This window comes from Macrosteles quadrilineatus, unplaced genomic scaffold (assembly GCF_028750875.1).
Source record: "Macrosteles quadrilineatus isolate MER2022 unplaced genomic scaffold, UCM_ALF_1.0 Scaffold_2__2_contigs__length_208266976, whole genome shotgun sequence".
Lineage (NCBI taxonomy): Eukaryota > Metazoa > Arthropoda > Insecta > Hemiptera > Cicadellidae > Macrosteles > Macrosteles quadrilineatus.
The window spans coordinates 113,240,591-113,261,824 of record NW_026542595.1 but is presented as its reverse complement, the minus strand read 5'-3'; the positions used below and the strand labels follow the sequence as shown (position 1 = coordinate 113,261,824).

At 37.5% G+C, this 21,234-nt stretch overlaps 2 protein-coding genes across 4 annotated transcripts in view; one reads left to right on the top strand and one right to left on the bottom strand.

Annotated features, from left to right (window-relative positions):
* The window catches only part of LOC128985902 (transmembrane protein 131), a 47,823-nt gene extending 35,853 nt beyond the window's left edge, over positions 1–11,970 (top strand). For both annotated transcript variants that reach the window (XM_054405877.1, XM_054405875.1), the window contains exons 27-33: positions 4,225–4,464; positions 5,419–5,572; positions 6,202–6,363; positions 7,392–7,540; positions 8,570–8,690; positions 9,396–9,595; positions 11,354–11,970. In XM_054405877.1, coding sequence (XP_054261852.1) covers positions 4,225–4,464; positions 5,419–5,572; positions 6,202–6,363; positions 7,392–7,540; positions 8,570–8,690; positions 9,396–9,595; positions 11,354–11,452 — 1,125 coding nt within the window. In that variant the 3' untranslated portion in view covers positions 11,453–11,970. The remainder of the gene's footprint in view (positions 1–4,224; positions 4,465–5,418; positions 5,573–6,201; positions 6,364–7,391; positions 7,541–8,569; positions 8,691–9,395; positions 9,596–11,353) is intronic.
* Positions 11,971–12,533: 563 nt separating this feature from the next.
* LOC128986973 (REPTOR-binding partner) lies at positions 12,534–17,013 on the bottom strand. 2 transcript variants are annotated; one of them, XM_054407612.1, is made up of 4 exons: positions 16,741–17,013; positions 14,516–14,606; positions 13,654–13,775; positions 12,534–12,750 (listed from the first exon to the last, which is right to left on the bottom strand). In XM_054407612.1, exons 1-4 carry the CDS (start codon positions 16,789–16,791, stop codon positions 12,655–12,657), a joined length of 360 nt encoding a protein of 119 aa, XP_054263587.1. In that variant the 5' UTR covers positions 16,792–17,013; the 3' UTR covers positions 12,534–12,654. The 2 variants fall into 2 exon arrangements, with proteins under 2 accessions (XP_054263587.1, XP_054263586.1); XM_054407611.1 differs by having other exon boundaries at positions 12,534–12,762; positions 16,741–17,010.
* Positions 17,014–21,234: the final 4,221 nt, after the last annotated feature.

The window sequence follows — 21,234 nt, the reverse complement described above, 5'->3', positions numbered from 1 at the left end:
AAAGCTTTTCTAGGTTTAGTTAATTATTATTCTAAATTTGTGCCAAGTATGTCTACCATTGTATCCCCACTGTATCATTTACTCAGAAAGGACACTCCATTTGAATGGAATTTATCATGTGACAAAGCGTTTCAATTAATTAAGAGCAAATTAGTGTCAGCTCCTATTTTGGCGCATTATGACCCAAATTTACCCTTGAGGTTAGCTACTGATAGTTCTGCCTACGGGGTCGGAAGTGTGTTAAGTCAAACGCAATCAGATGGATCTGAAAAACCTATTTGTTTTGCGTCAAGGACATTGTCTAAAGCCGAATCAAACTACTCTGTAATAGACAAAGAAGCTTTAGCTATTGTGTTTGCTGTTAAAAGATTTAATCAGTATTTGTTTGGTAGAAAATTCACACTAGTAACAGACCACAAACCATTGTTGTCAATTTTTGGCCCTAAAAAGGGACTTCCGGCTTTTGCCGCTAGCAGATTACAGAGGTATGCTTTATTTTTAGCCAGCTATGATTTTGACATACAATATGTTTCCTCTCAGGGAAATGCTTCTGCAGATTGTTTATCTCGCTTACCTTTGCAAGCCAAACATGTTAACGATCAGTATGAGGAAAATCCTTATGTAGGAACCTATTTGCAATTTTTAGCGGAGGGAGATATTCCAATTAGTTTTGTTGCTATTAAGAGGGAAACACAAAAAGACCACGAGTTAAGTAAGGTATTTGGCTATGTCTTGTATGGCTGGCCTAATGAGGTAAACGAGGAATTACGACCTTATTTCATAAGGCGGAGCGAACTAACTATTGAGCATGGCATATTAATGTGGGGTTATCGGGTTGTCATTCCAAAAATGTATAAAAGGGGACAAGAATTACATTGTGGACATTTAGGGATAGTCAAAATGAAGGCTCTAGCCCGTTCTTATCTATGGTGGCCTTCAATAGATAAAGACATAGAAGAACTTGCCAATAGTTGCTCGCAATGTCTCATGGAACGTCAAAGCCCGTCAAGGTCATATTTACATGTATGGGAATACCCAAAGTCAGCGTGGCAACGATTACACATAGATTTTTTAGGCCCTATTAATTCAAAGTTGTATATGGTTGTAGTTGATGCTTATAGTAAATGGATAGAAGTAGAGGAGGTCAGTTCCACGTCTGCCAAAGTAGTCATAAATAAATTAAGACCTATGTTTGCAAGGTTTGGAATTCCGGAACAGTGTGTCACAGACAATGGCCCTCCTTTCACATCCTGTGAATTTAGCAAGTTTCTTAAAGCTAATGGGGTTAGGCATACGCTGACACCACCTTACTTTCCCGCTAGTAATGGCCAGGCGGAAAATGCTGTAAAAACAGTAAAGAAAAGAATAAGAGGGGCTTTGTTTTCAAATGAAAATCCAGACTTAGCTTTAAGTAGATTTTTGTTGGCATATCGAAATGCAGTACATAATACAACCAATGAAACTCCAGCCAAACTAATGTTCGGTAGAGTATTGCGAACTACTTTAGATTTGATACGTCCTTCTGTTAGTAAAACGGTTTTGTCAAACCAAAACAAACAAATTGTAAACAAAGGGGGCAGTCAAACTAGAGAACTGTCATTAGGACAGCCTGTTTTAGTTCGTGATTACAGGGGAAGAAATAAATGGACACAAGGTGTAGTGATTAACACATTCACTGCTAATGATATGTAATACTTTTATAAATGGCTTAAAAACATAAAAATTAACATGATCATGTTAATTGAGTGACAATATATCTTTAATTAAATAAATTTTATACTATAAATTGTGGATTAAAATATATTATGTAATTATATACATCATGTATTATATATCTGCTAATATACTTATGACGCACAAGTGCGTCATTAGCAGTGAACGTGTTAAAGTGTTAAGTCCTGTATCTTATTTAGTAAAATTAGACTCAGGTATTGTATGGAAGCGCCATATTGACCAGCTGGTAGGGTTAAACACTAATGTAAATTTAAATGATCAACAGAATGATATTACTAGAGAGGTAGTGTTGCCTCCAGCTGAACATATGTTTGACCAGGATGTAGGTAACAATGCTCAGTCAGCTGGTCGGGCTTCACCCATGAGACCGGAAATGCCGAGTATACCTCGTACTCCAGGACGTAGTAGTACGCGCTCATCGCTTACTCCACCGGACGTGACCTTTACATCACCTGTACGATCAGCTGATCGACCAAAACAAGCATCGCCATTGAGGCGATCTGCCAGAGAAATAAAACCTCCTGAAAGGTTGAATTTGTAAATATTTATTTCTGTGTTTTGTTTCCAATTTTATCAAGGTTGCTTGTTTTAATGTTTATTGTTTTGTCTTATTTGATTGAATCATACAATATTGTTTTATAAAAGTGTTTTTGTTTTAGGTTATTTAATGATTATTTAATTGGTTTGATGTGTTGATAAAGATTGCGTATTTTAAGAAAAAATATTTTAAACTTAAAGGGGAGGAAATGTAGTGTATACAATAATAATGTACCATAATTTTGCCATTTTTACGATATTTAGATTTCTGTTATAAAGAGTTGGCAATATGTTTTGCATTTGTGTCCTGACTGCGATCAGGCGACTGTGACGTCATATCGTATGATTTCAATAAAGCTCCCGGATTGGCTACAACCCATCACGCCACTTTTCCCTCCACGTTTAACCGCCGTTCCAAAAGTTTCCTTGCTGACCAGTCCTCAAGATTCCAGCAAACCGTAACCATGTAGTCGGCCGGGTTTTATTTAATTCCCCAAATGGTGTTTTTATTTCAAGTCATTGCACCCCAAACGTTCCAGTCACCACCATCCCCTACCCTGTTACGGGGGTTTGACAAATATTTTTGATGTAAAAAAGTGCAGAACTTTTGTGAACAATCAATTTCACAAACAGAATATTTTTAATCAATTTCGGTTAAAAAAAATACAGATTTGTTTCCATATTTGTGAAATTTGTGTTATTCACATACGGTTAAATCAAATTTTTGAACACCCGTAATTTTGGCTTGGGTGAAATATCTACCTCGGGTTTGCGTCATTATGTTTCTTTTGACAAAATGAGGGGCCACTCAATAGGGAAAATTATTCCTATCCCCAACCCTGTTAGGGGGGTTAAACAATTTTTTTATGAAAAAAAAATGCGGAACCTTTGTTAACAATCAATGCCACAAACAGAATATTTCTATTTTGGTTTAAAAAAAAAAAACAGATTTGTTTTGATACTTAATTTACTCCCTGTATTTGTAATTCAACCATTCACTGTAGGAAAAGTAACTACTAAGAACTTAAGACACGTTTTTCATATACAAAGTTATTTTTTTACTTTCCAAAATAACTGTTTTTAGTTTGATCAGTAAAGCTGTAATTTTGTATATTTTTAAAAATATTAGAAAAGGCTACTTTTGAGAAAGAAATGACGTACAATTAACCAATGTCAATGTGTCGCACGTATATTGTCTACACACACGTACAAACTCAACATGTGACTAACAGTAATTAACGTTAGCACCACATGTGGTGCTTTACCTGTACCAGTCACCGTTGGAATTTACTGTCATTAATCTACTTAATCTACGCAATAACTAATGTTTTCTATCCGCTATGATTGTGAGTAAATATGAATTGTATTTTTATTCTGTGTTAGGTTAGGCCTAATAACAATAACACTGAAAACTGTATAACGTACAATCTAAGCAAATTTCAATTATTCTAAGTTTTTCCTAAAATATTTCCTTGAACAAAACAAATCCTTTCCCAATTTTGATAACGTTTGATTTTACAAGTACTTTGGTTTGCTGCTACAGGGAAGGTTAAAATTGTTTTTTTTTTTTTTTTTTTTTACCAAATGTTAGTTTTTGATGATGAAATAAATAAGTTTGCCAAATTTGATCAACAAATATACACAAACAAACACAGTATTCTTTTTTCCATGAGAATAACATGGGAATTTAAAACGTAAAGATTTTTTAATTAACTCTGTAACCTTTTAAGATAAGCGATTTAGATTTACAAAAGAACATTTTTATCACCCTTAAAATTGACAGGAAAAAATCCGCTGGTTATGCTCTTGATTTAATTCAGATTAACGATCTTTACGAAATAGCTTAATACAACCTTGTTTCCCCATGTCTCTTAAAAACTATTTTACTAAATTAAACAATATATAATTAATATTTAAAAAAATAGTATACAAATTATTAATATTGCGTGGCAGGAGGTGGAGGTGACTATGGCTCTGCGAGAGTGTGACAATGCTGCCACAACGACGGGACACAAGGCTGGCCGTACGCGAGCAGCTAAAGTTACGTCCGACACAACCAAGAAGAGCTCAGCACCCGACCGCAACAACGGAGGAAGCGCTTCGTCTCTGGAGGCGGAGTGGGAGGACGAGGACCTCACCAGTAACGGCAAAAAGGCGCACGCTTCGACACGCAACAGGAAGGCCAGCAACAAGGTGAAACACACTTGTAAATAAATCAAAACATTACAACGAATAGTGTCAATATCTAGCACTAAACTAACATAAAGTTCAAAGTAATAATAATTCATAAAGTTCAACAACAATTGTTAAAATTATAATTACTCTTAAAGACAGACAAAATCTCAGGTATTTAATAGGTATTATAGATACACAGTAAAACTTTTCATACAGGTCTCAAACATAGGAAGTAAGGCTTCCACGGTCTTAATCGCTGACACTAAATACTAGGTCTTCTGGGTACGACCGTGTCGGAATACTAGGAGAAACATTAGTTGCTAACGTTTCGGCTTAGTTGCAGATAGCCATCTTCAAAGCTGGTGACAGTCACTTAACGAGACTATCTGCAACAAAACGTTAGCAACTAGTGTTTCTCCTAGTATTCCGACACGGTCGTACCCAGAAGAATTAGTACATGGTGTTAGTGAAACTCTTATCAACAAAACAGGGTTAAAAAGGGAGGCCGTTGTGTACAACATATTTTTTCTATCAATCAATAGTTGAAATTTAAAGGCTATTTTGATTCAAGGAGGTATACAATAGTTTTATTTTTTTATTTTAATTGCTGTCACTTAAAAATCTACAACTATATACACAAAATATGTTTCCTAAATTAATTGACAATAGTTTTCTCTCAATTTTATCTTTGTCACAGTATGATATTCGTATTGTAGTGGGTTTCATAGGAATACGTAGTTTGCCATGTCGGTACCTTTATTGCGCTACAGGGAACTATTTATTCCGTTGGCTAGCTAATTTTTCAGTTGATTAACATTTTTTATCATAATTTTGGTCATCCCGAGTTTAAGTTTGTTGAGATGTGGTTATAAGAGTTTGTACTGGAAATTGAAAGTCAACTCCGTAATAATCCAAAACTCAATGGTATTACAAAAATCAATTTATTTGACAAGTTTAACATTTGTGTTGCAGAGCAAGACACAGACCGCGGACACTACGCAGATCACACAGAATCTGAGTGGCCGTAGCAAACCCTCCAGCAACAAACAGCCGAGTTCTCGCAACAAGGAAAAACAGACTGTTACGCAGAAGAGATCAATTGAAAAACTGCCCTCACTGCCTAAACGTGAGAATCAGCATTGTATATAGTCAATGATATCAGCTATAACGGTAGAGTAAGAAATACTCACAGCTTATCTTAGAAAAGCAAATTAGATTTATTTTTTTTGGAATGGGTTCTAGGCTAGAATATGATTTTGTTTTTAATAGGAACAACAGGATTTTATATACAGTGGGTGAGTCTTCTCAATAGAAAACACACGTACACACACATCCTAAATTGATATTTCATGGTCACTGGCCATTTTGTCAATCACAAAGATCGGCAAACAATTAATTGTACAAACTAAATGTATTTCTCTAAGCTACAGATATTTTTGGACCTGTTTTTTATTATGGTTTGAGAAACGTGTTAAATGTCTGCTCCATTCTTTGGCCCAGTCCGGCCAAGGCAGACAGTGCCCTTTGGTCATCTTCGAATTGATTAGAACTTTTATTCTTGTCCCAACAAAACCCTGGTTTTTAATTAATTGGGTTTGGTTAAAATCAAGTTTCCTATATTGCGGTCTTTAGGGTATGTAATAGTAGGTCTCTAAAGGTACGTTCGTCTGCAAATAAAATCCAAAACATCAGTTCAAGTTGCCTGCAATATGACAGTTTTATCCTGTTTAAGTATGATTTTGTCACTTGACACAGCCGTAGTGTACGAGCCGCCTCCACCTCCACTAGCCGTGTGGGACGAGTCCAGAGCTTCCTTCAGTGACGTGGTCGCCAGGTCAGATGCCAACAAGCACCAGACAGAGGCCCCCGCCAACCCCACACACACTGCGCCAGCCCCCGCCAACCCATCACATCTCGGTATGTATTCATCCAGGAGATTTTTGGTAAAGATGTCTAAGGCTGTTTTTGGATTTTGTTATGGATAGGTCTAACTGCAGGGTTATCTTAGTAACAAAAATAGAAGATAATGCACAGCATTTTTTTGGAGCTTCTAGGTCCTTTGTAGTACATATTAGGATGAATGAACTCTGGCCTAGATGGGAAAAATCAATTCAAAATTAAACTTGTAGTTAACCTTGCTGCAACCCACATTCCATTTTGTTTTGTCGAAAGAGCCGAAGCCCCTGAACTGCAACCCGGTACCTATAACTAAACATACCCGGGCCCCATGGTGTAGGCCGGAGCTTACGCACCAACCTTGGCACACCATGGGCGGATGACTTAAGGTCATCAGGCTCACCGGCTGCCGAAGCAATCCTTCGGAAAGAGGGTTGCCCCTCAATCCTAACCAGGGATACCGGCTACCTGGTTAAGCGTCACTCCACCTGGAACCAGCAGGTACATAATGAAATGCCCTGACGCATTTATTGCAAGCAACACCTGGGACCTATCCAATCCCTGACAGGCCAAAACCCGCCATCAAAGCCAGGAGGGAGGGGACCAACCCCAACCCCCCATTTCCACCACTACCCGATCGAGGCCATCCCATTGCTGGGTAACCAGGGATACCCAGGGTGATAGATCCCCAGATACCCCTAGCTGGCTTGATCCCAATACCCGATCTACTTCGTTTGCCCATCAAGCCCAACATCACTGCCAGGCCCTCAGGGTTTCCCAAAAGGAGGCGGGTTAAAAAGTGGGACCCACCCGGATGAAGGTGGCGACACCCTTAACTCAATTGAGGTTCCAGAGAAAACCCCCCACACTCTAGATGGCCATACCTTCCGGGGCTGCAACCCACAACAATGAATACTTCAACAGCTGTTTTACTACTAGTAATTAAAGCCATTCCCCCAACTAGGAACTCCACCGAATTGAGAAGGTGGCAATTTTATCACCATTGGATATTCTCTTTAATCTTTCTCACTTGACCTGATTGTTTTCAGGTCCCATAGGATCCAAGAAGACATTCCCCAGTGTGTGGGGCTGGAATGTGTCAGCCCCTGCACCTACACCTGATCCCACAAGTTGTTCCAGCTTTTTCATGGACACGTTCGACACCAGACCGCAACCACAACAGACTGTACAGCCTCGGGTATGTTAAGCTTATTCATTCGTAGGTGTTAGTTAATTTATTGATTGTTGTTTTTTAATAACGTAGAAAGTCTGGCCGGGATGGTTCTGTTGTCAATTACAAAATCGATTAACTCTTTTGAATCTGTAAAAATGTCCAGTTAAAGAATTTGTTTCCATTTTCCATATAAGATATATTTTAAACTAGACGTGTCTGATTGTTTTGTGTCAAGCGTAGCATACAAGCTCGAGGGATCGAGCACCAAGTTAGAAAATCAAGCTCAAGCTTAGCTTTTACATTGGGATAGCGGAAAACTTCTGCAAAAATCGTGCGATCATAAATACAAGGTTTATTGCCATCGGTGACGACAAAAATGTTACGTTATCACAGTAGACGTGCGACCGTGAAAAGATGATGATGTAGAGTTTAAAGCTTCAATTGCAAATTTAGCCTATCTCGTCTGAAACTGGACTTCTTATTCTTCTTCTTCAGAAGTTAATGTTTAATGTCACTGAACCAAAATAATAAAAATCAATTTGAAATGTAAACAAAGAATTTAACATCTCATCAAGTCATTAAAATATTGACAAATAAAAATGATTGTCTGTCTCTCTTGGTACTTTGGTATTATACGGATGCCACCCTAATACAGTGCGCTGTGGCGATTATGTTAGTTTGGGTTATCATAAATGAAAGCATGACTCATCTGGAATCGTTTGATTCATAACGTAACCAGGAAAGTCCTACAAACATATTTATAACCCAACCTATCATAATTGCCGCAGTGCGTTGTCCTCCTTTAATAGTACCTCTCTCTTTTTATCATTATAGATATTTAAACTCATAAACTGAAATTTAATTTTACAACTATAGTACGCAAAGTGGCACTTTTCAAACAATACAATATTGAATATTGATATTGAGGCTGGTTGAGTTTGTTCTGTTGTCCTCCAAAGTGGGCAAAGTAAAATGTTGATTCAAGTGAAACAAAATACCGCTTTGTATGACAACTTGGCAAAATATTTGTATTAAGTGCCTCTTGTTCCACAGAATTGCAAGTTTGGGGCGGCCGAGACATGGACGGAGCCCCCGCTGCTACTGAAGATGTTGCAAGCCCAAGAGCAACGGAGACTTGAGGCAGAAGAGTTCCAACGACGCCCCGTCTTCCAAGGTCAGTTACTGCTACAATGATAACTTGTGTGTACTGTTGGTATAGACAGACCCCTTTCACAATTTCCTGGCCTTACTGAGATTTTTGCAGTCACAAACCGAAATGGTGGTGGCCTCTGTTTGAAAAACTGGTGCATTGGAAGGCTGATGCTAGTTATTTTCTTTACCTAAACCCCACCTGCATCAGTACCCACTAGTCTTACCTTGGACCCATCAGTGTAGCAATTCACATCACTTACAACGAGATGATCCTACTTCCTCCGAGCTATTCTTCCCTTTCTGGTGTACATCCCTTAAATGGCTTGGCGAAAGAGACTTTTCTGGAGTGCCACTGATTATACCTGTTGGTCAGCCTATGCATCCAAGGCTGTCTTCCTATCTAAAACCTTAATGAATTAAGATGTGAATGGGTAGAAGGGTAGGAACAGTCGATAGCTACTCTGGAACATCTGTTCGCTAACTCTGAAGGCCTTTGGCTGTTGGGGATTATTCCAAATTTTCTTGTTTCCTAAAAAATATTAACTATATCCATTTTGCAATTCGAACTTTCGTTGGCACCAATAACTGATTGCCCAATATCAAATGGCTTCCGAGTCGAGGAACAACCCATTGATCAAACCAGCAACCATTTTGAAGACGATAAAACACTCGATACCAAGACAGTTTCTATAATTTGTATTCCGTAATGCTTATTCGTCTGTTATAGACACATGGACACCCTGGGAGCCGATCTGTACTGGCAGTTCAGCTCCTGACACCACCCCCGCTCCACCTCACACTACAGGACTGTGGGGCAGTGATGTGTGGGCTCCACCCCCGCCACCAGACACCTGGGCCCCGCCTGGGCTAGCACCTCGTCCTCCACCTCGCCTGCCCTGCGACGACCCCACCAACCCTGACCTGGACGTGAGTACTTTCTGTTTGCTAAACTGTATAAATCTTTATATTGTAGTCAAAACCTTTACATTTTTAAGGGGTCTGTGGGTCTACGATAATTTTGGTCACATCGGATTAATAGTCGACCTGAGGGGTCGGTACTCAGTTCGGGCTTGAAATAATTTTTGGGGAGATGTTTAAGGTTTTATCGGGGCCGCAGACATTCACGATTTCATTGTGAGTAGAGAATATATTCTTGGTTTTGCTGTGATGGGGAATATGTTCACGAATTACAGTGAACGTGGAAGTTGTTCACTATTTCACCATGACTGGGGAATGGGGGAGATCATGTACAGTATTGAACCCGATTATAGTAATACACTTTTCAAAGCAACCTGATTTTGGCCAAGACCCAAAGCTCATAACTTTTGACTCCAACATAGTAAAAAAAAGCCCTCAGACCCCTACTTTATTCTAAATTTGGACTCTTATTACTTTGCTTTTGCCCATCCATTTGGCATCAAAGGTCGTTGTGTGAAATAAATGGGAGGGGTAAAGTAAGGAGTGAGTTAAAGTAAGCACTGGTACATAACCCAAGTCATCTCCGTCATGAGTTTATGGTCCATCGCTCTAACAATAGTTTGACTCACCTGATAGTGTACACATGAATGTGCAGTATGTACAAATTACTTGTTCTAGCTTAACAACTTAAAGGGCTCCCATGAAAATTAATCTGCTTACTTAACCCTTCCCGGACGGGCAAAATCGTGATATAGGACGGGAAAAATTATAGAAAAAAACAAAAATTAATTTTCCTTTTTTGTATTTTGTTATACATGTACACGTGAAATAAACACAATAGAACAATTCATAATGTCAAAATAATTTTTTTACTCGTTTTTAAATATGCGGATATATTCGCTGACCGTCCGCGGATGAGTAGAAAAGCAGCGGATATATCCGCCACCCGTCTTTGAAGATATGACCATGACAACGTTAGGCAATAAAGAAAGAACAATATGTAAACAATAAATAAAGACAACTTAGTGTTGAGCGCGAATCAATTATCAATTATCAATCAATCGATTATTTAAGATAGGGACGCCACTATGTGCGTATTTTAACCCAAATATGAGTGAAGGATGAGTGGCGCGATCTTGTAGTCTTGTTAGTGACTAAGGCCGACATGTTCCTTAGACTCTTCGAGGGGGGAGCGTAGGAGAGGTGGGTAGTGCGAGGGGAGAGGGTGAGGAGCGGGAGAGGGTAGGCGCGTGAGAGAGGGGGGAGAGTAGGAAAGTGGCACCTTGGTACTGCGAAACATGTGGTTACTGCTCAAGCACCTGCCAGTCTGTCTGAAAAGAAGGCGGATATATCCGCTTCCCGTCCGGAACATCAAAAACCATAAGCGGATACATCCGTCACCCGACCGGGAAGGGTTGCAATTTCACATTACCTGTAGTTATTTCTAGTATCTTAAGATTTTGAGTCAGGATAGCAGGCTTACTTAAATCGGAAAGTCTTACTGACAAAAAGGGAAAAAAATCGACTCTGCTTACTCAAAACATTACAATATTTCATTGCCAATGACAGCAGTTTCAACACAGGAAGGTAGGGTTTTTTAGGCCTAAAACAACTCTCTTGCTTAGTTGATGTGTGTAGGTTAAAGTTTTGTGTATCTTGTGCCAGTTTGTACTCTTTCCCATTTAGGTAATCCTGCTATCCTAACTGAAGATATTTGATTGTCTATGTTTCTGATTCTCTATTGATCTGAGTGTCGTCTGCTTTCAGCTCGGTCTGGAATACGACCCGTTCCGCTCTCTAAGCAACATCTGGGCTCCAAACACCCCAAACAACTTCTGGAAACCCTCGACCACACGCAACAACTAACTTTCACCCTTATTGACAAGAGAATTTTCATTTCAACTTATTGACAAGAAATGTACATCATTTAGCAAGACTCATTTTTGATTTCTCAAAGTTGTTTTTCTTTTGTAAGGTCTTACGACCATGGATATTCTGTAGTATCCACTCGCAACATCTATCGAGGCTTGAGTTCTACATTGAGAATATAACCTAAAGTATCTTAGGTGTTGTACTTAATTTTTTTAATTGTTTGGATAGTTTTAGTTTACGTGGCCTACTAACAATGGAGGAGTAATTTATGTTTTACATCCATTTACGACGGAGAGTGTAGAACTCATGCCTCGTTAGAAGTGCTAACTTATAGATCTTGTGGATTTACGTAATTCAATGTTTTTCATTTTAATTTACTGCCAACAAACTCTGGTCTTAGTCTCGCCAAAGATTGACGTCGTAACCAGCGTATCGTGGACTGTTGGATCCTACCTGTTGTGTCGTCAGACAAACGCTACTTCGGCAACAAAATAAATATTTGTTTTTTATAAGTTCAGAGTAGTCATTCCTTTTCCCAATTTCCATTATTCTTTTTCAGTGTGTTGTAACAAAAAAATTGTTTGGCTGTTGTTATTCTTGCATTTAAACAAATCCAGCTATTTTCTATGAGTGTAAATCGCACTTATCTTTGATCACAAACCCTAAATTAAATACGACTTTAAGAAGTTATTTATGATTGAACGAATATTAAGATTAGTTTTGTCTCAAATTTACTAAAATAAATATAATATCTTTTCTGTAAACCCCGATAAAATGTACCACATGGAAGTAAGGAACAGAGGATACACTCCATGGTACACTTAAGTGGTGTCTAGCACTAGTTGTTGGTGTCTAGGGCAAATTACAACTGCCCCCCTCTCGCCCTCACTTACTTCAACGCTCATGGTGGAGGAAGACACTGTGCCCTGTGTGATAGGAATTTCCGCACAGTGCTCGCTGTTTGGGGTCTTCCTGGCTCATCAAAAGTATATTTGCGGCACAAAATACTGCACGGTAGTCTTCTGTACCTTACTTCTCTATGATGTTCCTCAACAAAAAGGGAAAAATACATATATATAAAAATAAATATTTATTAACATATATCTTACATGTATATACATAAAACACTGGATTTTGTCCCAACACAGTTGTTCTAAATAGACAGGTAAAACAACAACATTTGAGTTCTGGAGAACTTAACCTTCTGGTTTCACTGCACCCATTTCTTCCAGGAGTGCCTGGAATCCCTCCGGAATTCTTCCCTCGTCGAGCTCCCGGCCCCACATTCTGTACTGCAACACAGTCTGCACTTGTTATACGACTTGAAAAACCAAACTAAATCTCATAAGAAAATAACCCTAAACAACCCTCAGTAAAATTTAATTTTAATATTACGTCACAGCTAAAAATGGATCATTCTGTTGAAGCAATAAGGGTTATTGCAGGTACGAGAAAACAACACTAGCAAAAACAGTGTGTAGCAATAGTATCTATATATTAATACGCAAGCAGTTTTCTTTTCACAGTCATAACTCGATAACGGCTTGACGGATTTTAACGTTTGAGGTGTAAAATTAAAGGTATTTTCACGTAGATGTGCAAATACGTCACAGAGTATTAAAAAAGGGCATCACTTAAGTACAGATAAGGCCTAAAGTTAGGGAATTGTAGCGCTATCTGTTGACATTATATCAAACTCATTTTCCTTTGTTTACAACTAAAAATATGGACGTAGTTTGAAATGATTTTTAAGGTCAACCACAGACTGCAGGGCTTAATGCTTCCAGAATTATTAGCACAGCTGGTAATGAACACTAAAAACAAATAAATTTAACAGGCCAATTCAAGGCTTGTAATCAGCTGATTACTATACGCACACTTTTTGAATGTTATTTATTAACAACAAAGTAGACTACACAATCAATGGAAGAAATTCACAACCATCGAGGGTATTGAAGTACTATCTATACTGTTACCTAATTGTTCGAGTATCGAATCTTTGGAATGAGTATTCAGGCTATTTACAACGGAACCTTCATAACAAGTGTAATTTCCAAACCCCCTAGAAATTATTTGCCAATCAAATGTAATTGCAAACCTTTATAACAATTCTTATTTAATAATTTTCATGACAGTCAGGTTTTTGAGGTTCTATTGTACAAACTATCTTATTACTCCTCAAATAAGGAAGATACCTTCTCAAGCTCCTTGCGTAGAGCAAGAACTGCCTTTTCTCTGTCGGAAACTAATTCCTCCAGGTATTGGTAACGCAACTTCTTGCGAGCTCGGCACTCCCTTGCGCTTTGACGACTTCTCTCTGCAATATAACATTAATTCTTAACCAAGTCGCCAGTTCAATCCCTAGAAAAGTCAGTAACTTACAGTCGCTGTTTGATTAATCAAAATTGGACCCAGCTGTCCTTGATCGTTGGGGTTTTAATAATTGAATAGGACCTGACTTAAGAAACAGCTGATCTTAGTAAACAATGCAATGTAAAATATGGACGCAAGTAGGCAGAAAGCCTACTACATTCTTATATTTAATCAAAATCTATTTGTAAGCATTATCATAGACTTACCAACACAAATAGACTTCTCATGCCATTGTAAATTTTAAAGCTTGTTTTTCGTGTCTAGTTCATGTCCGGTGACACTGATTGCTAGTGTCGGCAACATTTTGTTTCTATTCTATGGTTATATAACTAGAGGATGCTAATAATTTAGATCAATTTTTTCGGTCAAACGAGGTTTTATCTTACTGAAATAACAAGAAACAAATTGTAAACAAAACACCGTATCTGCAGTGCACCGGACAGAACTAACAATAAAATTGGCTTCAGCTGTTCCATAAAGGATGAGAAATCTACTAAGGGAGTATGTTTTATCCATGGCATTATTCAGTGAATCGTATGACGGCAAAACAAATTATTTGTTCCAGAAAAAGTAAAATTCAACAACTTTTCCCAGACACTTAGGAAGCAGTTAATTAATTATTGGCCCTAAGAATATCTTGTTGTAAATATTCTACTTCATAAAAACAGAAAAGCCTTGACTTACCAAGTTTAGCTTTGACATCAACTTTTTCCGCTGACTTTCTTCCAGGCTTACGGCCTCTACGAATAGATTCTCTCACTTCTTGGGCTTGTTCCTGCAATTGAAATTACCAGCATATAAATTGTTGTATTCATCATTGCCGAAAATGATTATTTTATCATTTTATGTCTTAAAATCAATACGGGTTGTGATTCAGAGACCTATTATGTTTCCGTTCTTTAAATAATAATATAGGCCCAATTGGTAGCTATCACTGCATTCAGCCTTTCACTATTGATATAAGCTAACTAAATAACTTAGACATTCCATCCCCATTTTAAAGTTTTCACCAATTTTTTTTCCAAAATAGTTGTGGTTGATGTTAGCCACCGACAGATTGTGCTGATCTAAATTACTAATTTCTGCCTACCACAGACTTTTTTACCAAGTCAAACTACTAATGGAATGCCCGATTGTGAGCAATAGCAACTGTTATGGCCCATTAACCAATGGTCAGAAAAAAAATAATAAGGAAGAAAATAGAATTTTAGACATTATAGGTCGGCCGCTTAGAAAGCGACCTGCGCGCTAATGCTAACCAATGCTAGAGGTTTCTAAGCGACTGAACTATAGCACAATCTGTGACTGGCTCATAGAAATAAGATTTTTTTAAAACAAAGTAATGACCAAGTTACCAAACTGAAGTGATTAACGTAACAGTTTTATATTCGTCATTTGCGAGGACAGGTGAGGTTGATACTCATTTCAGTTTCCTGCAATTAATTTACAAACAATACAACGATAATAGTCTACTATTTAACAAAGATCAATTAGGCCTAAGTTAATTGATCTAAAAAAAGAGAATGATATAGCCTACTTGATCGGAGCGCTATATAGTCAAAGAGTAGGCCTAAGTAGTTTCTGTTGACGTAAATTAACTTAAGGTATAAAATAAATATTTAGGCTTAATTTGTAAGAATAGGGTAACTTATGTGGGGTAAGGTACAAGTTGATAAAACAGGCGGGTAAGTTACAGTTTCTTAACTGGGCTATGCTAATATCGATTGAAACTATCGAATTCAAAATATTGATCAATAATCAATACTTTTAAATATATCTATATCTCCGAAACCGCTCGACAGATTGTAATGAAACTTTCAGGCATTATTAAGCATTTTTCAAGGATGGTTCGAGTGAAGTTTGGTGCAGATCCGTTAAAAGGGCTCTGCCCCAGAGGGTTTTAAGTGGGCCAATGTCAGACTTTTTTATCTACAATGTTTACAAATAAATATAATTTAAAAGCAGATGTTTACTTTCACCAACTGTTTTGTAGGTTTGAATAATCATAACATTCTGTATTAGCATTAGTCGTGATTTGAAATAGTGCCACAGTGTTTCTACAGATTGCAGCACAGAAAACTATTTTACTTTTGAATAAGTCCAAATGTATTAAACCCCAATCGCAGCACACCTGTGCACTTAACAACGTTTAAATTCTCCAATGTTAAATATTAAAACATATAAACCGTTATCAAAGTACTGTATGATAAACAATAAAAGGGATGACTTTTTTTTAATTTATGACAACAGCTAATTTGCAACCAAAAGGTGAGTGAGCGTAGCGAACGAACATCAACCTGGAGGCAAGTAAGCGTAGCGAACGAGCTAACCTGAAAACAAGTGAGCGCAGCGAACGATTTCCAACCTGAAGGTGTGGGAGCGTAGCGATCGAACTTCAACCAGGATGTGATTGAGCCATGCGAATACTTATGAAGTTAAGCGGGGCAAAGCCCGCGGGTACAGCTAGTCTATTATAAAATTAAACTATCATAACCTAACCTAACCCACCAAACCTGCTGATGGTGAAAAATTCGCATGAAGGTTTACTAATCGAATCGATAGTTTCAATCGATATTAGCATAGCCCAGTTAAGAAACTGTACCAAAACAGGCTCTCAATACAATGATGTGGTTAGGGTTAACAATTATGAATTTCACAGCCCAGGCTCAGGAATCAATACCAAATTATTTAGGTTTATGGCTAGTAATAGTGTCTATAACTTACCATTTTAAATCTATTACCTACTTCCTCCCTGAAGGATATCAAAGTTTTGACGTTTCTTTTGTCATGCTAGGGTGAGCTCAGCAAATAAAATGGAGCCAATTTTAAGAAATGACAAAATCAAGTTAGGAATAGGAAGCGTGACTAAATATAACACTATGGCCTAGTTTTTCTGCCACCATACTTACAGGTTCCTCGAAATCATGACTTGCAATGAAGGATTCATCAAAGTCCATCATTTTTATGGAGATTTGAAGAAATACTCGGCCTATTTAATAGGGTTTTCAAATATCACCTATTTTCCTTGCATGGAAGAGGTAATATTACAACCTGTATCCCAACTAATAAGCACTTTTTAGTTCAACAGAAAAGAGTTATACTTTGTTGACAAACACTCAAACGTGACTTTTGTTATTGCGTAACCAAAACATTGACGACGACAGACAGACGACGTAGTTAGTTGAATACAAACAAACAAACAAGAGTAGGAATTTACGTCGGTGCCCATTTTATCACCAACACAGTGTTGACATTTTTTCGTAGCCATATCGACCAATCGATTGTAAACCGACCGAACAGATCGTTTTCGATAACCAAACCAGTGATCAACGTTGACAACCAACCATCTGGACCGTTTTCTGCTGATGTCCCGCCAAGCCAAGCAAGAGCAAAGCCAAAGCCAATCCTCGCCTCCTAAATTGCACACCTATCATAAAAAATATTTCTTGGGCTAGCCTAAGTTATTATTAGCACATCCAAAATATATGACTTATGATTCTGAATTGTTATGTGTGTATATTCACTTTGCTGTTGGGTGGGATTGTTCAGTTAGTGAGGTCCTACATCTGACACTGTTGTGTATCGAAATATTTATTTAGCACATTTTTGAGTCAAGATGGACTATTTATTATTTATTTTGTATCGAGAGTGACATAGCCTATTGCATTGCTTAAAGGCCAAATAAATAATTGAAGCAAGTTAGGCCTAATTAAATAAACACCGAGATGGTTCATTAGAACGTATAGGCCTATCGTAAACGGTTTTAACTATAAAACTTTCTATGAACTAATATATAACAATAATGATAGGTAATTATCAGTTTTATCAGGTTCGTTCCAGCCAGCGTGTGAATTATTGAAATATGCAATATATTAATCACCCTTGTGGCTGGAAAATGCTTTAAAATAATAGGCTGCTACTACGAAAAGACAAAAGTAGCCTAGTAATGTGATACAGACTTTCACTTGCTTTATTTTAGCTAGCTTGTGGGTAAGGGTGTAAAAGAGGACTGGTACAACACAATAAATAGTTCCTTCTCTTGAGTTTCGAGTCAAACTACCCCGTCGTATTTTGCTTCCTACTTGGTGTTTAAGGTCAAAAGATTCTTAGTTGTCAAATCATTATTTTAAAAGGTTAGGTATACCCAAGACGCGTTATTTAAGTTAAATAAGTTAATAGGGATAAAAGGCAGACTAACATTCCGGCGTTAGTATTAAATTAAATATTAATAATTCATAATTTTTGTTCATTTTCACAAGTCCTTTTAGTGTGTTTTAATCGATAATCGATAGCAAGTGATGGTCGATATGACTACAAACGATATTGAACCGATATTTTGTCAACACTGTGGGGGTGATAAAATGGTCACCATTTACGTCACGTCTGCTGCAAAGCTGAAGAAAAACATGTGTTGGTCCAAATAAAACAGGTTCGCCAACGGAATTTGAGTCTGTTTGATCTATGATTGAGTAATGTGTCATGTAATATGCTTGAATAAAGATTTAAAACTGCTGCACACCGTGGGGTCCCAGTTTATCGACATCCCAAAAGATCGACACTGAAATAGTCCCACTTTGTCGACAACTCAAAATGTCGACAGTGTCGGTAATATGGGATGTCTGTAAAGTGGGACGTCGTTATGTGGGATGTCTGTTATGTGGGACGGTTGTGTAAATTTTCCCACTTTATCGACACGCAAAATGTCGACAAGCAAAACAGATCGACAAAGAGCGGGAGATTCAAATTGAAGGTGAACAGCTCTTGCTGAACAGATCGGTTGAGTATAATGAGAGTCGTTCTTTTTAAACTCCGAACTCCGAACGACTTCTATTCACGGCGCTTGCAGTCTCCTTCAAATTTGTGAATGCTATCTTAACTATCTTGTGTATATAATATGTGTTCTTCCGTTTGAAGGCTTAAAATAATTTGACATTTGTCGCACTTGATTTATTGACTGTTTTTTTTCGTGTAAGAAGGTAGTTAAAACGTGCTACCTAGGCCAAACTTTGATAGAGGATGATTATGGTATCCATCCAAGTTTTTTCAATCATACATTTATTTGAAATTATAATGATATAGTACATAGTTTTTTTCATTTAACTTGCTAGCTTAGTGTTAAAACAGATTAACCCAAATAACAATTTTACGTTGTTCATTGTTACACTTTGAGTTGTTAGTTTTACATTTGTATCAGCAACTTACACCGGAAATGAGAAAATGAAAAAACTGCGTTAATTTGCCTCTGCAGATGCTTTGATTCTTTTGTTAACCTTTCCATTGCCAATATGGCGATCCAAGCAATGACAACATAAAATTTTGCAATAATTTCTTTCCAAACTATTTTGTAGAGCTTAAAAACAAATTATTTAGTATATTGAAGCATTATTATGCGCCTATGGTTACGGAGAAAACTCAAACAGTTTTAAATTTAAAATCCCTATGTTATTCTTATGGAGAATAAGTAGGTAAACTGTTGTAGTTAGCTTGTTTATGAACATCTTTTGATCAAAATTTGAAAATGCATTTATTTCATACTAAACTACCTACATGTAATAATATAAAAAAAAAAAAAAAAAAAAAAAAAAAAACTTTAAAACCCTCCCTGTTACAACATAGGTACCTAACTCCTAAGTACTTGTTAAACTAATGCAATATTGAAATAGGGAATAATTTTGTGATATTTTAAGGAGATAGTGTAAATCCAATCAAGCAAATGGAAATTCGTTTAGTCTGCAGGTTTGCTGCGGGGGGGGGGGGGTATTTAAAATAAATCAAAGAGTTGTTGCAGTATTTAGAAACACACATCAGAACCACCTGTAAACTGTAATGGCTGCTTAAGAAACTTAAAACACCTTATCTAAATGCAGTAGGTATAAAGAAAATAATAGTATATTGCCTACTGTATTACGTTACTAGCCCGGTAAGCGGTAAGGTGTTTTATCGAAGGCGTAGCCGAGTACGGGATTTTCGTGCGACACAATTTATTTAGGACAGAACATAAATTAGATTTTTTTCTGAAAATAAAATAGGCCGCTGAAATTAGCTGTTTATTTCAACAGCTGACTAAGTACACGGTAATACGATATTACGTTACTAGTCCTGAAAATAAGTGTGTTTACCGGACGAGTGTGGTCGTTCCCGTGCGAGACGAAGTCGAGTACAGCTCGTGACACCTCGAAGCTGGCACTTGGCCTAGCGCGGGCAGTGTAGGCGGGAGGAGGGTGGAGGTAGGGAAAAGACCGGACTGCAAACATTTCCGCTGCCTCACGGGGTTGACTACCCTTGTATTATGTACTTGAGCGCCTTCATATGGGTCGCGAGGACAGTTGATGCAACCCGCATGACGAGACATAATGTTTTTGAAAAAGGTACTATTAGCGATCGGCCAAGTGCCAGCTTAGATGTCACGAGCTGTACGGGATTACCATACGAGTCCGGTACACACATTTTGGACGAGTTACGTACGATAGTTTACGTGATATTTTAAAGGAGACACTTTAGTGTAAATCCAGTTAGGCAAATGGAAATTCGCTTAGTATGCAGGTTTGCTGCGGCGGGGGTATTTTACTCTAAAGTCATAAGTGATTTATTCAACCAGATTTACATAATTTATGCATTGGTTACGTAAATTACAGAAATACATAAAATATATACAAAATTCCTTCTGCATGCCATACATAAGCTATTTACAATTGGTTAACATTTTAAATTTTGTTTGGAAATTCAATCATTATGCCCATGTAAAAATCTTTACCTTATTCTTATTACCCTCATAAACTCATTTTCGCGTATTCCAATTGTGTTGGTTCGCGGACTCATTCGTTGTAGGTTTACACGACACGTTTGTACAAATTTCATCAGGATCGTATTATTTTTGCCATGAGAGATTTTTTCGCTAATGGTAATAGCCCAGACTATATAATACTTTGTCTTTGTTTCCATTGTCTGTGGTGTAAGTTTGATTTTTCCTTTGTCACGTCGCGTCAGTTCATATCGTACTTCTGTGCCGATGAATAACCCTCTAGCACAGTTTTGAGAAATTGGTTTTGAGGTTACTGTTAAAGCTGGAATTCCTTGACATGGGGGATGTCATAGTTAGTTGTCTCAGCCTTATCAGTTACATAAAGTTGTCAATATAATCTCTCTACGGATTGTTAGGAGCCTCCTCATTTATATGGTCGTGCAGCTTCATTGGAAACAAATAATGCGAATGACACAGTAATGTGGCATTTCCAAAAAGCAAAAAATAATGTTAGTTGGCTGTTACGTAAATATTTACGTTTACATGCATTGTTAATCAACGTATCTTATAAAGAATTATGTGATCTAGTTTAAAAGGAATATGACCTTTCTGTCATGACAGTAGCTGCTTGAATAGTATTTACTCAATGGGCCATTTTACA